Below are 20,844 nucleotides of genomic sequence, written 5' to 3' on the forward strand. Positions count from 1 at the left end.
ATTATTTAAATAATTTTAGATCAATTTTGAACTTAGTTTTAATTTATTACTTATAGCGGACTTGTACCGTACATGAGTATCTGGTGGGATTACTGAATTATGACCACGCCATATTAAATCATTCAGTTTGATGAAGGAATATAGAGAACATTAATAGAGAATTCCAATTTATTGAGCAAAAGTGATAAATTAAAATATCCCATAATCATACTGGGTTCTGACCTTTCTGCCGTGTCTTCAAATATTCTATGATGAATTTGTCCCAATGCAAAAGATTTTGGTTTACTTACGATTAGTTTGAGAGCCTAACGACTCATTTATTGGAGTAGGTACGAGATGTTGGTGGTTTGAGATGAATATTTTAGAAAAGGCACTAAAGGTACTGATCTTATTATTTTCAGCCAAGATTTGATTTAATTTAATTGATTATATTTGAAGATATTAGTTTTTTATAAAGATAAAAAAAAAAAAAAAAAAAAAAAAAAAAAAAAAAAAAAAAAAAAAAAAAAGATGGGAAACTAAGCATTGGAGGACCCATGTTGATATTGGTGAAATGTTTGTCTTGACCTGAGAAATAACGTGGTATACCTTTGTCCAGAGATTTAAGGGACACTTTGTATAGTTATTTTGCTTTATTACTATATGTTATAACATGCATCTATACAACGTAGTATCTAAGGTGCTATCAGACCGTAACAAAAAAGTTATCAAACAGACAGACAGATGGATGGACTACCCTTTTACCTCTTGGCCCAAAAGTTAATAAGGTTTTTCCTTGAACCAAGAAGAGCTTATTTTGCAGTTTTACTAATGTATTTGTAAGCAATCACAAAATAAAATATGTTTGGACTACCGCAGGGATCAAGTTTAGTTCACTTATTTTCCTTCCTAATGTTTGTACATCGTATTTTTACTTGGAACCTATGTACTAAGTGACAAGTCTATATGACCTTTCTATCAAGAACTATTGCACACATGGGCAGTCAACGATTCGATTTTAAGAGAACATGCCGGGTCCTTGATAATGGAGAGGGCACTGGTACGATAACACCGAGCCATTTTAATTCACCCAGCTCCCAAAAGTTAGGCCGGGTGGAAGAATTACCTGACGGTACGCAGCTCCCAATAGCTATGACGGTACTCTTTTTTACCTGAGAACTCTAGTCATTTAACCTGATATCGCTTGCCTAAAATTATAATAGAGAGCGAAAGTAGATATATCTGCGTCTTGACTAGAATGTATACACCGAATACGGACTAGGCTCATTCACGAACAAGTCTGAATGTTGTTTACAAGTGGCAGATTGTTGCGATAGTTTTTTCCCAAAAAGGAAACCGCGACTGAACGAGACGTGCTCGATAGACCCCGGAGGTGCGGTGGCCAGGGAGCTTTCACTGGGAAAGTGACTCAGTCACCAACAGCCTCTTGTCAACTCCGGTAAGTCCATTCATGCGAATAAACTTCTTAGGCTATTTTTAGAACCAGCATATATATAAAAATTAATTGTATTTACTATAATATAACTGATTTATGTAGTAATAGACATGCTTATATGTATTTGTAAACAATCACAAAATAAAATATGTTTGGGCTACCTCAGGGATCAAGTTTAGTTCTCTAATCTTTCATATTGATGTTTGTACAATCGTATTTTTTATTAATAAACCAAAAACATTTATTGTGCTTGGACTACCCCAGAGATCAAGTTTAGTTCACTTATCATCCAAATTAATGTTTGTACAATCGTACTTTTACTAATAAATCAAAAACAATTATTGTGTTTTGAGTACCTCAGGGATCAAGTTTAATTCACTTATTTTTTATATTAATGTTTCTACAATCGTATTTTTACTAATAAACCAGAAACATTTATTGTGCTTGGACTACCCCAGGGATCAAGTTTAGTTTACTTATTTTTCATATTAATGTTTGCACAATCGTGTTTTTACTAATAAACCGAAAGCATTTATTTAATCTAGAAAAGAATATTTTAAATTCCCATATTTAATATTATTAAGTGATACAACAGTAACTGTATTTCTTCCAGTTTTTAAAATAGATTTACTGTTGGAGAGTTAATCATCATATTTCCTGTTATAGCTGTACATTAAATAGTCATTATGGTTTATTTGTTTTATAAATAAAGTGGTCAATATAAAAGAACTATATTTTCAAGTAAAAATATGAATTAAGTACTATTTTTCTCGCAAGAAAAGTAAAGGTTCTACCAAATTTGCTTATTTTGCCTAATGGAATTTACTACGATTTTAGTAATGTGTTAATAAGATGGCTCTGTTAGTGCGAGTGATATTTTCCTTATGCTTCATATGTGTTTAATATCATTTAATATTTGCAACAAGGAGAAAGAACAATTAATTGAGAGCAAGGTCCGTGTTGTCGACTGCAGCGCACGTAGTGGCCAAACCTGACAACAACGTGAAGACCTTGAGGTGTGACTTCATTACCATACTAATGACTGGAGACTTGCGGACAAGCCAAGTACACAGTACAACCTACCGAACACCGTAACCGCCGTAACCGCCACAACCGCTCAACCGTTCACGCCTACAATACCGCTCGGTTTGGGTGTTGTTTCAGTGCTCGATTTCTGTGGGATAGTCAGGAAGGATACCTCACTTTAGCGTCATGCACACAAATATAATGGGTCTCCTTACAATTACACTTAGGTGCGAACACAATTGTAAACATAAAATAGATAATTAGAGGGGAATAGTAGTAATTAAGGTGATGACATCACATTGATGACAAGGTGAAAATCATACCAGGTGCTATAAATAGAAGAGCGCTGTATATTTCTAAGCTTGCAATTTTCGGCACTTTTTTAAAACACGATTGTGCCAGAAAAATTTAATTGAAACTGCATTTTATCTAAATTACTTCAACCCTTCGCGTAGTCCCGATGTGTGTTAATAAAAGGGGCCCTAATGCGTGATAACAAATTATGCTCCGTTAAAATTGTTCATTTTCTACAACTGTTTTACAGCTTAATCATGTCGTTCCTGTAAAACAATACTGTCATGACTCATGTTGTGGTCAGGCAAAATGTAATCACTGTTTTATAATGTTTCTGTTGGAGGTCGCTAGTTTAACGTTTAATCTTGGTTCTGGAACCTTTATTGAAAAATGGGTATACGTTCTATGCATTTAAAGCTTCTCAAAGAATTAAGAATCTGTACTACTTTTTTTTTTCTATCGATTCAGCATTGCTTGGAAACCTGTATCCATCTTGACAGATGGATTGTTTTGTCTGGTGATTTCAATATAGATTTTTCCCACCATTAGTCAGTCATCTAAAATTTTTTATCGATCTGATGAATTCGTTCGGCTTGGTGAGCACAATAGACACTTTCACTCGAGAATTTAATGGTTCCAGTTCACTCATTGACAACAACATATTTTAGCAATATTCCAAAGAATATGTTTTTCACCTCAGGTTATTCTAATTACTGGAATTTCCGATCATCATGCGCAAATTGGAGACATTGCCTCATTTGTTCCTTCAACCCACAATATTATTAAATTTACATTCAAGCGGTGCTTCACCCCGGACGGCATTCGGGTCTTGAGGAGTCTTCTGGAGGGTGAATCATGGCATGAGCTTTTTGGAGCCGCTGATGTTGAATGAAATGTTTGACTCATTTCTTGCAATTTTGTCATTTTATATTGATTGTGTTTTTCCTACAAAAAAGACTAAGTTCGGTACATGGGGCACTCAGATGAGGATTCCTTTGGATGAAGATCTAAAAAAAACTTCATAATCGCCTTTTGTTTTCTCTACTCGCTGTCTAAGCATCTTGACTCTTCTCATCCTTTGAGAGTTTCTTTTATTCAAACCAAGAAGGAGTTTAGGAATCGCATCCATTCCGCCAAAGCGAAAAAAGTATTGACCTACATCAGCGGGGCTCAGAATAAACAGCGAGCTGCTTGGAATGTGGTTAAGGATCTCATTCCCTGATAAGAAAAGCTAATGCCTTCACACATATTACGCTTAATGACGAGAATGGCGATCTGATGAAACAATCCTAGGATGATTTCAGAGAAATTCAACATCCATTTTGCAGAAATAAGCCAAGTTTGAGAGATTCTGAGGGTAATTCTTCATTTGTTCCTCCCTAGATCATTGTCTTCATCAAGTATGAGTTCCTCTATATTTTTTGCTCCAACTGATAAGAATGAAATCATCTCAGTCGTAAAGTCCTTGAAAACAAGCAATTCAGCAGGATTTGATGGAGTTTCATCCAGGATTTTGTTGAGCTGTATAGATATATTGGCTGATCCTCTTGCACAGATTGCGAACTCGTCATTTGAATCTGGGAAGTTCCCATCACACTTGAAGCTCTCAATTGTAAAACCTATATTTAAGAAAAAAGGAAGTCCAAATGAACTTAGCAATTACCGACACCCCATTTCGATCCTTTCTACATTTTCAAAAGTTCTTGAAAGGCTTGTGCTGACCAGACTTTCCAACTACCTGTCTGTCAATGGAATTTTACATGACCATCAATATGGCTTTTCGTGAGGGGTTGTCTACAGTCAATGCAATTTTTAGTCTTCTAACTGAGGTATCAAACTCATTGGATAACAGGAATCACGTGTTTGGCCTATTTTTGGATCTTACGAAGGCTTTCGACGTTGTGGATCACGGGTTGTTGCTCAGAAAACTTGAAAACTTGGGTATTAGAGGGAAAGCTTTTGATTGGATTGCTTCTTATCTCCTGAACCGTAGACAGATTGTTGAAATTCCTTTTATTGATGATACAGGGTGCTTTAAGAAAACAATTTTCTGAGGAGCGAGAAGTACGCACTGGAGTTCCCCAAGGCTCCGTACTTGGTCCTTTATTATTTTTACTATTCATAAAATGACATCCATCGAAAGCGTGAAATGGTTCCAAGTTGTTTTTGTTTGCTGATGATACCTCTTTGGTCATCTCTGGTTGCAATCGAGCCGAGCTTGAAATCCAAACCTTTGTTCAGGCCAGTAATTTGCTGCAGTGGTTTGGGTGAAAACTCTCTGTTTGTAAATACATCTAAAAACCAATTTTCTTGATTTTGGAATTAGAAAGTCTGCTAAAACGTTGATTGAATCTCAAAACATTATGATTGGAGAGTCAGAAATGTGTCCTTCTTTGAATGTTAATATCTTGGAATTGTTTTGGATGATCAGCTAAACTTTTTTTAGTCACATTGATAAAGTCACGAAAAAACTAAGCAGCTGCATATTTTTGATGTATAGACTATCCTGTTTTGCTAGTGAGGAAATTCTTTTGCTTACTTACTATGGCTGTTTTTATCCTTACCTTTGCTATGGAGTCTCTATATGGGGATACGAGAGTAAGAAAACTCAATATGTTTTTTTCGTCTCCAGAAAAGAGCTATACGGATCATTTTCAAGTTGAGTCGTTCCCAGTCTTGTAGAGGTTACTTTCGCAGTAATAATATCCTTACGTTCCCATCCATTTATATCCTTCAGTGTCTTTCTTTTTACAAAAAGTATCCCCACCTTTTTTTCAGTCAACGTTAATCCAGCCCATAATTACTCCTTAAGAAAAAGAAACAACCTAATCCTACCCTGCCATAAAACATCTTTTTTTGAAAAACAAAGTCTTTACTCCTGCATGCCGCCTTTTTAACTCTTTGCCATCCTGCTTGAAAAATTGTTGTGGACGATAGGGAATTTCCAAAATCGTCTGAAAAAATTTCTTATTTCGAGAGAATATTACAGTGTCCGGGAATACGTTGAGGATAATAAATTGTAGATCACTCCTGTTATATTGATTTGGTCTTGTTGAGTGTTTGATCTGTCAGTAGTCTATACTTTAAGTTAGGATATTATAATTTTCTTGACGAATGCCTATGCATGTTATGTTTTTGGCAATAAATGAATTGATTGATTGATTGATTGACTAGACAAACTGTCAGAATCAAAATTAAATCCGATAGTGAAAAACCGAATACGCAATTGTAGTTATTAAATTTACGCTACGGTGCTATGACTGTTATCTAAGGTTTCAACGAGTAAAATTTAAATATTGAGATATTTCGGCGTCTCTACTTAGATCAGTCAACAAATGTTAAACCGAAACTGACAGAGCCAGTAATGCACATCCACTATAGAAATGTGTAATCTTGATTGGCTGAAGGTCAACCAATCAGAGTTGAATATGTTATATCTTTGACCAATATGGATAGCTTCCTTAACACTGGCAGGTAGACTTGAGCCCTGGTTTTAGGACTAATATTAACAATAAATCAAAATAAGAAATTATACAATTGATTCACGGCACTGTATTCCGTATTTTGTCTTCCTTAATCTTTCGGGATACTGGATATAGTATGCAATATGAAAATGTAGAGTTACACTCTTCCGTTTTTCCATTTTGCGTAGGAGACAGAAAAATGACTAAACATTCGTAAAACGTATTTATTTTTGACGTGCAGTGCTGTTCCCGTTACAGTCTGGGGTAAACCGAATCTTCATGTACTCGCAGGGTGATGTAAGTCAGTGACTGGCTGGACCGGTTGTCTATCTGGTCTATCTGGCAATTGTTGAAACCTCTGTCTATAAGATCGCCTAATAAAGTATTTACTTTTTCCATTAAAGTTTGCTGTACACCGAATCTTCATGTGCTGAAGAATGATGTAAGTCAGTGAGTGGCTGGACCGGTTGTCACCCATCCTCTGCGACCTCCACACACCAGAGGTCTAGCTGGCAATTGTTAAAACCCATGTCTATAAGATCGCTGAAAAAGTATTTACTTTTTCCATTAAAGTTTGCGGTACACCGAATCTTCATGTGCTCGAAGAATGATGTAAGTCAGTGACTGGCTGGACCGGTTGTCACCCATCCTCTGCGGCCTCCACACACCAGAGGTCTAGCTGGCAATTGTTAAAACCCATGTCTATAAGATCGCTGAAAAAGTATTTTCCTTTCCCATTAAAGTTTGCGGTACACCGAATCTTCATGTGCTCGAAGAATGATGTAAGTCAGTGACTGGCTGGACCGGTTGTCACCCATCCTCTGCGACCTCCACACACCAGAGGTCTAGCTGGCAATTGTTAAAACCCATGTCTATAAGATCGCTGAAAAAGTATTTTCTTTTCCCATTAAAGTTTGCGGTACACCGAATCTTCATGTGCTTGAAGAATGATGTAAGTCAGTGAGTGGCTGGACCGGTTGTCACCCATCCTCTGCGGCCTTCACACACCAGAGGTCTAGCTGGCAATTGTTAAAACCCATGTCTATAAGATCGCTGAAAAAGTATTTACTTTTTCCATTAAAGTTTGCGGTACACCGAATCTTCATGTGCTCGAAGAATGATGTAAGTCAGTGAGTGGCTGGACCGGTTGTCACCCATCCTCTGCGACCTCCACACACCAGAGGTCTAGCTGGCAATTGTTAAATCCCATGTCTATAAGATCGCTGAAAAAGTATTTACTTTTCCCATTAAAGTTTGCGGTACACCGAATCTTCATGTGCTCGAAGAATGATGTAAGTCAGTGAGTGGCTGGACCGGTTGTCACCCATCCTCTGCGGCCTTCACACACCAGAGGTCTAGCTGGCAATTGTTAAAACCCATGTCTATAAGATCGCTGAAAAAGTATTTACTTTTTCCATTAAAGTTTGCGGTACACCGAATCTTCATGTGCTAAAGAATGATGTAAGTCAGTGAGTGGCTGGACCGGTTGTCACCCATCCTCTGCGGCCTCCACACACCAGAGGTCTAGCTGGCAATTGTTAAAACCCATGTCTATAAGATCGCTGAAAAAGTATTTACTTTTCCCATTAAAGTTTGCGGTACACCGAATCTTCATGTGCTCGAAGAATGATGTAAGTCAGTGAGTGGCTGGACCGGTTGTCACCCATCCTCTGCGGCCTCCACACACCAGAGGTCTAGCTGGCAATTGTTGAAACCTTTTTATATAAGATCGCATAAAAAAGTATTTTCTTTACCCGTTACAGTCTGGGGTACACCGAATCTTCATGTGCTGAAGAATGATGTAAGTCAGTGAGTGGCTGGACCGGTTGTCACCCATCCTCTGCGACCTCCACACACCAGAGGTCTGGCTGGCTAGCTGTTCATGCCCGGCCCAGTGCCAAACAACGTAACAGCGCAATTAGCATTACCTGAGCTGGTTTAAAATATCCCTTTTGTCCTGGGGCTTGTAGGGTTTCCCCAACTAATTACCAAATAGCCTTCTTGTAATGAATTATGTATTTAGTTGCACCTGAATCAGACTTTGCCTTCTTGCAAGGAAGACAATGGCTCTTGTTTGACTTGAAAACATCGGAATTTCTCACAATCAACTTGTTTTGAACACGTCATCAACCGTCTGTTGACAATATCCAAGAAAACATACATAATCAGATCGTGCTACGAGAGTAACTGTTTCCTTGAACCGTTCATTGCGACACTAGTCATGTACTGACTTTAGGACTAGAACCTGCGTCAACTTCAATCAACGTATTTCACAGCAATGCACTACAATATATTTTTTTTATTTGAACTGGCCGTAATGAGAATGATGGGTGTAAGGATATAAATAAGGCCGATCTTAGCTGTAAAACCTATGTAGTAGTTCGGGCATTTAAATTGCATCGATCTCCAACGGGTTGAATGGAGAAGGCAAGCCTGAATTTTGGGAGAAGTACTCGATGAAAGGATTCTAATATCTTGAATGAATCTTGTTAATCTCATCTACAAATACCCAGTTGTCAAAGCTTCCTTAAAGTGTTTTGTTAAAGCTCGTGTCACTTCTTTAACAACTTCAAAAAGAAGACATAGTAAGAAGAGGTGAGTCCGTTAAAGAGTGATAGGATAGGAAATGACAGAAAAGGGATGTAATTTTTTTTGTTTTATTGCTGAGACAATAATACATCGTATGGCAAACGTCAATTAATAATAATATCCTAAAATTTCAATCATTCATACTATAATACACATACAGACATACAATGTTTAAAATAACACCTCTTTCATTCATCGCCAATGCAACCCACTTCGAACAGCGGTTGTCATTCTTCTAATTGGGCGGCCTCCCAGTTGAAAGCCAAAAACTCACCTGCATTATAAAACGCTTGAGACACCAAGAAGCGTTTTAGGCGAGTCTTAAACGTCTTTGGCGTTGGAGCATCTTTGATTGAATTGGGCAGTCTGTTGAGGAATTGAACACCCGCTTGTGAAGGCAGGCGTTCATAAACCACCGTTCCGTGTCTACCAGTTCGGTAGTTTGCTCTGCCACGTGTCTCATACATGTGTATGTCTTGGCCTCTGGTTAAGGCAAATTTATTCACACAAAACATAGTTGTTTCCAATATGTAGAAACATGGCAGAGTCAACAGCTGCAATTTCTTGAAAACTTGCCTGCACGACTCTCTGAATTTGATTTTTGCGATGATTCGAATTGCTTTTTTTTGGAGTCTGAAAACTCTTTGGAACTGAGTGTTAGCGCAAGCTCCCCAAAGGCCAGGTGGGAGGTATATCAAGCCATAATACGCCGTAATCAGTACCTGACTCGAGCAGTATTTTGCTAAAGACCTCAGAACAAAGATGCCTGAGCAGATTTTGGCGCAAACATGATCAATGTGCACATTCCATGTCAGTCCTCGATCAAGGTACATTCCAAGGAATTTTGAAGAGTAGACTTCTTCCAGTGTGGAGTCAGCCATCAACGATGGCAGGTCCGCACTGGTTGCCCGCAGTGCGCAAAGAAAAATTTAAAACGTTGGTTTTTGAAGAGTTTATTGTGAGGTTGAGGCTGTTGAAGTATTGGACACAGTTGTTGATATCAACAAAAGCCTGTTGTTCCAAAACTTCGCTTGATCTTGCATTGAAAAAAAAGAGTCGTATCATCTGCAATCTGCACTGTTCTTCCATGCAGAAGCGATGATTCTATGTCGTTGACATAAAGCAGGAAAAGCACAGGACTGAGGATGACCCCTGAGGGACTCCATAGCTAAGATCTATTGGTTTGGATGATTTATTTGATATCTGGACAACTTGGGATCTGTGGCTTAGAAATGAGCTAAGCCATTTAAAAGGCACGCCTCGAATGCCGTGGGACTCAAGTTTGTCGAGCAGTATATTGTGGTCAACGCAGTCGAATGCTTTGGACAGATCCAGGAACACACTCATTGTGTGGTTCCGACATTCAATCCCCTCTAAAATCATATCGACAAGATCAACGACTGCGTCGGTTGTCGATTTACCCTTTCTGAACCCAAACTGTTCATTTGAAAGCTGATTGTATTTGTCCTAAAAAGTGAAGCATTCTTATAAGAAAAAGCTTTTCAAAAATTTTGCTGAATACTGGCAAAATTGAGATAGGCCGGTAGTTATTTATAGAGGCTGGGTCGTCTTTCTTTAAAATTGGAACAAATTTTTGCAATTTTAAGGAGAGAGGGGAACACTCCTGTTTGGAATGAATAATTTACTAATTCAATTAAGGGTCTCACTAAATGCTTGCAGCGTTTTTTAATGAGCCATGGGGACATCGGATTGACATCAGTAATGTGAAGAGAAGAATGGGGTATATGGTGAGGAACGAGAAAAGTTTTAGGTAGGGGTTGATTTATTAATGTGGCAAAGAAAATAAATTGAAAATCTTCCCCTTTGAACCTTCTTGAGCGTGAATCTATGCATCAAACTATTCAAAATGTGCTTTTCTTCCATTCTTGGCTTCAAAACCTCTGTAGCAGTTTGTGCATCCAAACTCCATCGGATTTACAGGAGTATGAAGGGGGCAGGTAATGGTGTAGTTGGATAAAATAAGTCAACTGAGGGATCCGAATATAATGATTGGATCTTGTTAATATCATCTACAAATGACCGACTGTCAAAATATTCTTTTGGGGTGACCTGGGGAGCGCCGTCGAAGCTCAGCATTCTGCTTAATATTCTTCGTCTGAGAGAGTGACAGAGAGGGAATGTGCAGAGGATTATGTGCGAGACGATGAGGAATGAGAAGTGTGAAGGGTTAGGCAAGGATTGGTGTATGAATGATGGAGAGAAGGTGTGAGAGATTACAATTCCTCTTCAGTGGAGGACATGACGGAATGGGGATGACAGATAAATGATTAGTGGGAAAGGAGTTGGAGGAGAGAGAATGATGGAAAGACACAGTTGGAGAAAAATGACTCGTAGACATAAAAAAATCTGAATCATTGGAATGCGCGTTACATTTTAGATGTTTATCTCTTCTCATCTCATCTGTCTTCGCACACACGAGTTAGGAGGATGAGTAATATAAGTCTGCACTGTTTCTGAAAGCTTAGTACGGTAGTCATTTGTTCTCTTAAACAGCTTACCTTGGAGAACTACTATAACTAATATTTTAATGGGTATTATAAGACTTTCTGATTATTAGAATGAATCAAAATCATCTTCAGGTACTGTCATTGCTTGGCATTTAAAAGGATATTGTGCATCTAAAGATTATATTTGCAAACTTCATTTTGAATCAGTAAGAAAGGACTTGCCATACAGAAATAATAAAGGTATGTTCTTTTTTATACAAATATCGTCACTGGAGGTAACCTATCATCACACCTTATTTTGAAGATTCTATGAATGTTACAGATTGATTGTTACAGATTGTTACAGATACTTGAATGAATGTTACAGATCACCAGCGACCAAGTCGAGTGGTGATGTGGGCTGTGTCGTTGTTATTTGTTGCCGCCTCCACCGCCGTCTGCGCCGCCCCCGGCCCCCAGACAGCCGCCCCTGCCACCCCCAATAAATGTGAGTACCAATGGACACCATGATACTACCCTTCAACAAAACTTTGAGAAACCATGTCCCATCTTCTTTATTCATCTAGTATATGGCGAGAGTAGAGATATCTTAAAATTCCGAACTTATGAGCGTTACCTTAGCCATAACATTTTTAAAGGTAAATCAAACACACCCCTTAATAGACGTGCTTTAATGTATTGTAAAGCGTACGTGTAGGCTGTATATATGAAAAATGTATTTGTGAACACTATCGTTACAAAACCCTAACTTTGTAACTTTGACGAGATCACTATGTAAAAAATAGAATTTGGGAATGTTACAAGGGAGTAAAGAAATATAAGAACCAGAGTTACTTTATTGCAGATATGCATGTTTGTAATTCTAAAAAAGAAGCATTTTATCTTTTGCTTAGTTAGATTAAGTTTAATAGACCTGCAGGTATAGACAAGCTCGAGGTAGTAAAAAATATGAACTTTTAATGCTTGCTATTTTATTACCTCATGATCTTGACTGACAGCTTTCCAAGGATTTTAATGCTGTCTCTAACTTGATGATTAGATCCTTCGCGCCATTCTCTACACATGCATTGATACTGTCCTTAGCGTTCTCAGTGGTTACAGCGATGTGGTAGTTGAAGGTGTCAACTTCATTGCAGGACATGATTTCATCAATGTCAGCGAGGAGTTTCTTCTCGGTTGCCTTGCAAGAGGGGGGTGGGGGAAGTCTCAGGGAGGTGCAGACTATGGAGTTTTGCCGGAAGGAGTTGTCAATTTCCCGCGTTTTATTGATCGATTCATTGATGAGGGATCTGAATTTGTTTTTGTCTTCTTGTGGTACCGCGTCTACACAAGTTGCTATAACAGATTCTATAGTATCTTGAGCTGTCCTGAACTCTTCGCTGGTCGTGACACATGGGGAGTCCTTCACAGCTTCTGCGGCCTCGCTGTACTTCTTCAGTGCTGAAGAAGCGTTGTTTGAGACCTTCAGTTCATCAATAAAATCTCCCAATCGAGTGTCCACTTCGTCAAACATTGCTTGAAGTGCGTTAGCTGTCCATCTGGACTCCGCTCTGAAGTAGTCAAAGTCGGCAGCACCTTCTACTTCAGGCTTCACAGTGCTCGATACTTCCTGGACAAATTGAATTATCTCTGTAGTTATGTGCCTGTACGATCTACATAGTAATATAAAAAGTCACTTCCATTATAAAAAGTTAAGGAATAACCAGGCGAAGTAGGGGCTAAGATGCCGTGTCTGATACAACCTGGGGACCAGCGGCTTTAAGGTGACTTCCAAACTTCAGCCAATGGTCGGGCAGGCGGACTGCTTCAGATTCTCTAGTTTTCCTGATCCTAAGTGTAAAGTTTCAGCCAAATTTTCAATTTATATTATCTTTTTTATTTTATTTATTTATTCCAACGAAAAATCCATTCCTCACATACTAAAAATCACTTCGTAATTGCACTATGTTGGTCTACTAAATAAGGAAAAAAAAAAACCATATTAAGACCGTCGAATTTCCTAACCTAGACAGGAGGAAACACGAAAGTCGTTCCTTGGTTCCTTGTCGGGAACAGAGAAGAGTTGCAAAAAGAGTAATGATAGCTGGCAGTTAAAATCCTTGAGAAAGTGGGCAAACTTTGGAGCTGAACAATATTATACTGTACCCAATACTGTATTATATTACTCTTAAAAAATAGTATACTCTGCTAATATATTATGAATAACAATATTAAAATCAAAACAAAACCGTCTATGTACAGTACTATTGCTCTTAATTTAGATGTTCCTGTATAAAAAGGCTTATTGTCATTTTAATCGTGTTAGCAATATCTCGAAACGGTTTAAACAACCGGAAAACTTTATCGATAGTTTTACACTGGCACACAACTGTTCATTCACATTCTCTTATTATTATGTCAATAATAATAAAAACTCATAACACACAGCTCCTTATTGTATCTGTTTTATGTAAAAGTATATTTCTTTTAAAAATTTTGATAGCAATTAATTACCATTTTTATAGGTTTTAGTAACATCTACTAAAAATATTTGTATGTATATGCTGTTTTAATACGCATTTTTCAAATACAACATTCGTCGAAAATGGTCTTTTATAGCATAATGAGGGTTTCCTAACTCGATCACTGCCGTATTTTTACTTCTTCATATTAAACTTACACACGTCTAGATAAGTTTTCTTAGCAAATCTATTGTAATTGATGTTTTCAAAATGGCCGTCCCATTACTCTCATTATGGCTATACTTTTTTTAACTCAGTTACTTTTTTTAAACAGTAAAAACCCCAGAGGGTTCACTTTTGAAACCAAACTGGGTACAGCAAAAACCGATGTGTCACTTAAATCTGGGCAACCTTTCGAATGTCCAGGAGCTGCACATCATTAACCGCAAATGTCAATATTCCCTTCTTCCGGAGGGACATGACTTGAGATTAATGCCCTAAATTTTCCCTCGTGAATCTCGACAGGAGGCGGCCCCTACCAGGACCTTAACCATCCAGAATATCTTGTCACTCCGGAAGCAGCGCTAATGTACTTATAGGATTAGGTATAATTTTGTAAGTTTCTTGTCCTAAGAGAACAAAAAGTAAGAAAAAGAGAAAACTTTTGAAAAAAAGAAATTATTTGAAAGAAACATTCTGAAAATGCATAAGCTATTTTATAACTATTAAGCATTAAAGAGTAAAACTTAAAAAATAATGTAAAAACCTCAAATTATTTGCAAAATTTTGTGTCCCAAAATGGTAACCTGATAATACTTCCAGAAGTTTGTAATATCTGATATAACGGTATTTAGTATGCCTAAACCATTTAGTGAATTATCTCCAATTAGACGTTTCAGTATGGTGGAAAATTATTACAATTTTTAAACACCTTCTGTCGTTAATTTTCCCATATAGACTAACCAATTAGATTGTTTAACATCGAAAAAAAAAATATATATATATAGGTAGAATCTTGAAGCATTGGAAAAACTGTTTTATTGTAGTATCACTAGATAAAGGAATACAACATTTTCCAACATATAATTTTTTATTTTGTGCAAGGCCTTTCTGAATCAAAGATTCCATCATCAGGCACTTCACAAATATGTTGGAAAATGTTGTATTCCTTTATCTAGTGATACTACAATAAATAATAATATACTTTATTTCCACCATTTACAAGACAAATACAAAACAATTTACATTCTTTGGAAATACACTGACCAAAAACCAGTAGCTGGTCAGCGTAACAAAAACAAAACAACTTACAAAATAAAATAAAAAGAGTCCTTTCGTAGTAAAAAACAATATTCCAGCCAACAAGCTGCTCTCCATGACGTCTGTATCTGGCTAAAACGTCCAGAGCCATATAATGATAAACAGTACATATATATACATACATACATATAGTATACATAAATATAGAATACAATAGACAAAGTTACCATTCACTAACCTATAATCACAATAAATCTGATATATTGATTACAAGTTTGGCTAATATTAATTACAAGGAAAAATTACAAAAAGTTGTAATATTGGTAAAATAAAATAAATTAAGAATTTTGGTACTATTTGAAAAAATTAAAAAGTCGAATATTCAGCTCAAAACATTTGTCAATTCACCAATATCAAGATGTGTCAAAAGCCAAGCTTTCAGCATTTTAGAAAAACAATTCAAGACATTGCATAATTTTATTTCGCTTGGAATTTGATTAAAAAGCTTTGGTCCTATGTACAGAATGGATTTCCTAAAAGATTCTTTGTTTACTTTTGGTATTCTGAAAATTCTGTTATTTATACTTCTGGTCCTGTGCAACAAATCATTTGTTCCAACATTCCCACTGCGCAAATAAAAAATTCTTAATACTTTATATACATACAAATGTTCTACCGGCAAGATTTTTTAACTGAACATACAGGGGGAAAGCACTTTCTCTTCTATTTTTTTTTTTTTTCAATATTACACGAATCAAGTAGTTTTGTGTTGTTTTTAATTTGAAACTCTAGTGTTTCACAAACTCTATAATATATAAACCACTTCTGTGTTTGCATCTTGTTGGTTTTGAATAAGGTGGGATCCAGAAATATAAAAAAAAACAATACGTATTATATACTATACCGAGCCTCAAAGCAATAACTTTGGAAAAATCAACCTTCAAAAGATTTATTGCTTTATACATGATTTTATGTGATGTTTCGTTTTATTGCCCATTATAGTGGAGTGAAGTAAAGGATAACTGTTCCTGTAGGAGAAAAAATGTAAAATTAATACTTGTTATCAAAAGATAGTATGGTGACTTATCAAATATACATTTTTGTTTAAAACATTTGCAACGCTAAATAGGTTTCTATAATTTTGAAACATACCTAGGACTTTTTCATTCAATCCTCAAGGGTAAATATTACCTGAGGGAGCACCGTAGGGGCGATGACCGCCAGGAAGGCGACGAAGACCGCGAACTCGACCATGGTGTGGAAGTGGAGAGCAGATGACCGGGTCACTTATATAGCGGACCGAGGGCACTGCCTGGGTCATTGTCTCTTGGGTATGCGCGGTCAAGAATGAGATTAGAACTGCACAACTTGTTTGTTCACTCGCCAATCGACCCGAGGCAATCACAAAGAGGTTGCGCTATAGGCAAAACCATTTACTGAATCAATGTCTATGTTTTATATATTGTCATAACCGGTGAAAAGTCTTTGATTAAAGTTTGTTATTCACGATGGAAGGTTTGAAATGATAATAGGATTTCGGACATTTGCCATCGTTATATGTTACACAATGTATAACACAACGTTTCGAGGATCGAAATCTATCCTCTTCACCAGGTGAGAAAAGAGTCTATTAAAAAAGAAAGGTAAGAAGAAGATAAAGAAAATGGATCAAACATACCTGACCTGTGCTCGTGCCTTGCATCCTTTGCAGTGACAACGCCTGGGTTCATTTTCTCCTTTCTGGACTCCAAGCAGTTTTCGAGTATGTTCGACCCATTTCATTTCTCCTCTTTTAATCTAATAGACTATTTTTCTGTAATGGACTAATTACTTTTCATCTGATGAGTAGGATAGATTTCTATTCTCGAAACGTCGTGTTATACATTCTGGAACATGTGGCGATGGTGAAAATTAAAATATTTTTCTAAGGGTTATGAATGTTGTGTTTCAGTGAAAACAAATGTGGTGGTCGTTAAAATGGGATTGGATAGGAGTGGATAAAGGAGTATAAAGTAGATTATAAAAAAATCATATCTTTTTCGATTAATGTTCGCTCAGTGAATCGTGACAAGTTCTTTTAAGAAGTTTATGGGTCATTGAGACTTACTCCCATAGCACAGGTCAAAGTTTATATAAAGAGATGAGAGGCATGGATAGCAAACATCCAATTACTGCAACACGTCTCAACAGCTATCAGTGTGAGGCAACCCATCCATGTCAGTCAAAGTGAATTTCTGCCTGAATCCACATTCTTATGAAGAAGGTTTAAAATGGTCTTTAAACTAGTCATTGATGTTCAAGAGGTAACCAGAATGCGTGTAATGCGAAGTTTGTTAGATTCCAAGTTTAGCTATCTGTAAAAAATGAAGATCTCAGCAAGGTCATCCCACATTGTCCAAATATCTTTCCACAGAATCTTGTCTCAGAGAGCTGTGATCTTGGACAATTAAAGCCTTAGGAATCTTCCCATGGTACTTGAAGATATCCATATGAAATTTAGCAAATTGAACAAAATTGCTACGACTACTAGAACTTGTATGAACTTTATATGTATAGGGACATGTGGTTTGTCTAACGTTCACTTACTGGGAGATGATGAAGAGATCAGGATTTTGTACCACTTACTTCCTTTATTCTCCTTTACATTGTTTACCCGTCGTTTTCTTTTGCTTCTTTCCCTTCCTTTTTTGTAATGATAGTTGGTGTAAGAGAAATATAATTTATCACAAGGTTTGGACAAAGACATCTATCGTCCAGTGGTTGGAGATTGAGTTTGGGCAGACCAGCTGGTTGCTGTTATCGCTTCCATGGCAGAAAACAGTAAACGATAATACTGCCGAGACCTAGTGATCTGAGTAAGCGTTTTTGAAGTATAGACAATCTTAAGAGTTGGGGTGGACCGCTTGAGATCACTGTACTCCGTTGCTGGTTTAAAATTGATGTAGTCGCTCATTTAAAAAATCCCTTTCAGCGCACTCGGAATAAAAGTAGAAATAATTTGGATATGCCAGCTTTATACATCAAATTAAAGTGTTTTCGTTACTGATGGAGTGTCGACATTTTAATGGTTGGCTTGTTAATGTAATACTTTAAAACCTAATAATTATCAGCATTTTGGAACCTTACTAGATTTAATAAGATATATGGTTTCAAAAATGTGCACTTATTTTAGTTGTTTTATCTAATAATATTACTAACGTATTTTCTTGTATTGTATTGAAGTTATTGTATGTTTTTACGGCAACAATCTTGAAACTTAACTTTTAGAACCATCTTGAAAGGTTCTTCCACGAATCTTGAAACATATATATTAAACCATTGCTTGTGCAAAAATTTAACCTGAGAGTTCTAAATCCTATTTAAACAGGTAATGGGATTAAAAATTCTTAGTTTTATAAAAAAAATGCTTGGTCGTTATGGACGTGATGCTGATGAATCGAAACACATCTGAATTAAACGACTGTAAAAAACTACTCCAAAATCAAATCAACAGATTGCGATTGCAGACGACAACAATGAATACCATATGGTATTGCTGTTGCAGAAAAATTTCTCTTGGATACACCATTTGATATCTATCGCAGCTATTCTCCATTTTTTCCAAATAAAGTTTGGATTCCTGCATTATCCAATAATCACAACATTTTATTTGAGAGTAACAAACTTCACAAATAAAGTTAACAATAACTGTACAGTCTAAACACATGAGATGCTTGCTACATCCACCCTTCCAAGCACTCCCCAACTTCGTGATTATCCAAGAAATTTTTTACTATTAGTATGCAGTCCTTCTACCAGGTAACAAATACCCAAAAACAGAGGAAGCATTATTTTAAATGACTCTACAATTTAGGAACTCAAATTCATTATGAACTACAAAAACAAATAGAGGAACATGCTTGAGAAGAATTGGTTGAGAAGGGAGTATGTTAAGTTATCCAAATTCACTGGAAAGGCACCTCAAGATTTTCATTTATTTCATCACTAACAAGATCGATATACTGTATTTTCGCTTGGGGACAACTCACTAAGGTACCGGCCCCATCTTCTTCATCATCTTATAATGTCTTCCATTATTAAATCTCAGAACAGGTTTTTCCAGTGCCTGCCTTTATAACCAGATGATAAATATACTTTCAGGGTCTTTGGAGATTATATAACAAGCTACAAAACTTAACTTATAAGTGAATTTCCGTTTACAAAACCAGTTGCAGTACTACGTTTGCCAATCTATTACAATTAAACCCTCGAAAGATAAAAATGTATACAGATATAAGAATGTACAACGATTTTTAGTGGTTATGTAAAACTTTAGTTGTTTAATTAAATAATATGTGTGTAACTTTCTAAGTCACATTCTTCAGAGTTGCCATAAGCCTCCTTTAATCGACTGCGCATGCAAAATTGAGGCGACTTGCGGCGATCGTTTCTGGCGCGATTTAGTTGGAGAGGTTAACACGAGCGATCGCGAGTTGGCTGATCGCAGGCAACCGCGAGCAAAGCCTAAGACTAAAGGAAATTCTCTCTGTTTCAGCTGCATTCGTGCCCGCTTTTGACGAGATAGTGGTTGAGTCCAGCCTGACAGTGCGGGGGCGCTCGGGCCCCACCTCCCCCACCCAGCGGCAGGGCCGTACCCGTCTACTAGTGGTGCCCACACCCGGCACCCCCCTTAACTCTACCTCACTTTCCTCCAACACCACCGACCCCACCACCACCACCACCACCACCACCGTATCCACCACAACGTCTTCTACAACAACGTCAACCACCGAGAAATCCTGAGGAGGGAGTCTTCCCAATCATTATTTTTCGTCTAAACTTACATTATAAAATGTGAATTACTGTTTTAAAGATGCTTTACCAGATTCAACATATATTAGCGAATTAAATTATCTTCTTAATCAAGTTAATTAATTTAGATATTATTAACTTTATGGCTGTACTTTTTACTTGTATACAATTATTCTATAATTTGCGCAAGATTAAAAAATAAAGTTGATTGGTGACACAAAAGAGTAAAAAGTTTGTAATGTAGTTTTAATATAACTGTAATTATTATTATTAGTTAATCGTAAAGAATTTTTATGGACTTAGGCAGTAAGGTCGTTTGAAGTTCTACAACTTTACTTTGTTTGTATGGATAGTAATTTTTGTATGATATTACAGTAAAATCGAACCTTAAAACGTTTTAAACATTGTAATTTACACCACTAAAAGAATGTTTATATTTTATTATTAAAAATATTTGTGCTGATGTATTCATTTATTTATTCAAACGCATCTGACCTTGAGTCCTTCATAAATATTACAATATTCATTCAAAAAAGCGAGTTTATTTTATGATTGATCAGTCTCGGCCATTTAAGACATCAACTGGCGAGCTGAAGGCCCATATTTTTAGTGTTTTACGCACACCAAGGATCGCGTATGGGGAGGAGTACTTGAGTAATAGTCTAATTAATAATCTAATTAGTTTTATGCCACTTGTACAGAGATTATACACATGTCTGCTCAATAACAATTTGGCCGTAAGTGGTTAATCAACGAATGCAGACCTATCGTTGCCTGTGTTCTGTAGTTCAGTTTTAATAATTAGTGTTGTGTTTAGTTTGTTTATTAAGTGCATGTTTTAGAGTTAGTGAAATTGACACACAACATGGTGGTTGTGATTCCTGACTTAGGCGTGTCACAACGCTCTGGTATGTTTAGTTTATTTTAACCTACATTGTAATTATGTGGTATGTTAGTTATTTACCTGAAGAAGACATTAGATTGCAGATCTCGAAACGTAGTGTTACTGAGTTTTTGTATCACTGAACGATGGCAAATGTCCGGAAAAATCATGTTTCCTTCACAATCCTTCCATC

At 36.8% G+C, this 20,844-nt stretch overlaps 2 protein-coding genes across 2 annotated transcripts; one reads left to right on the forward strand and one right to left on the reverse strand.

Annotated features, from left to right (window-relative positions):
* Window positions 1–1,306: 1,306 nt before the first annotated feature.
* LOC124363295 (integumentary mucin C.1-like) lies at window positions 1,307–20,231 on the forward strand. The gene is made up of 3 exons (XM_046818520.1): window positions 1,307–1,438; window positions 11,644–11,763; window positions 19,512–20,231. The coding sequence occupies exons 2-3, from the start codon at window positions 11,670–11,672 to the stop codon at window positions 19,757–19,759; spliced, it is 342 nt and encodes a 113-aa protein (XP_046674476.1). The 5' UTR covers window positions 1,307–1,438; window positions 11,644–11,669; the 3' UTR covers window positions 19,760–20,231.
* On the reverse strand, window positions 12,095–16,318 carry LOC124363294. Its single transcript, XM_046818519.1, has 2 exons — window positions 16,169–16,318; window positions 12,095–12,885 (listed from the first exon to the last, which is right to left on the reverse strand). The coding sequence occupies exons 1-2, from the start codon at window positions 16,229–16,231 to the stop codon at window positions 12,256–12,258; spliced, it is 693 nt and encodes a 230-aa protein (XP_046674475.1). The 5' UTR covers window positions 16,232–16,318; the 3' UTR covers window positions 12,095–12,255.
* Window positions 20,232–20,844: the final 613 nt, after the last annotated feature.

The sequence above is a fragment of the Homalodisca vitripennis genome, chromosome 5 (assembly GCF_021130785.1).
Source record: "Homalodisca vitripennis isolate AUS2020 chromosome 5, UT_GWSS_2.1, whole genome shotgun sequence".
NCBI lineage: Eukaryota > Metazoa > Arthropoda > Insecta > Hemiptera > Cicadellidae > Homalodisca > Homalodisca vitripennis.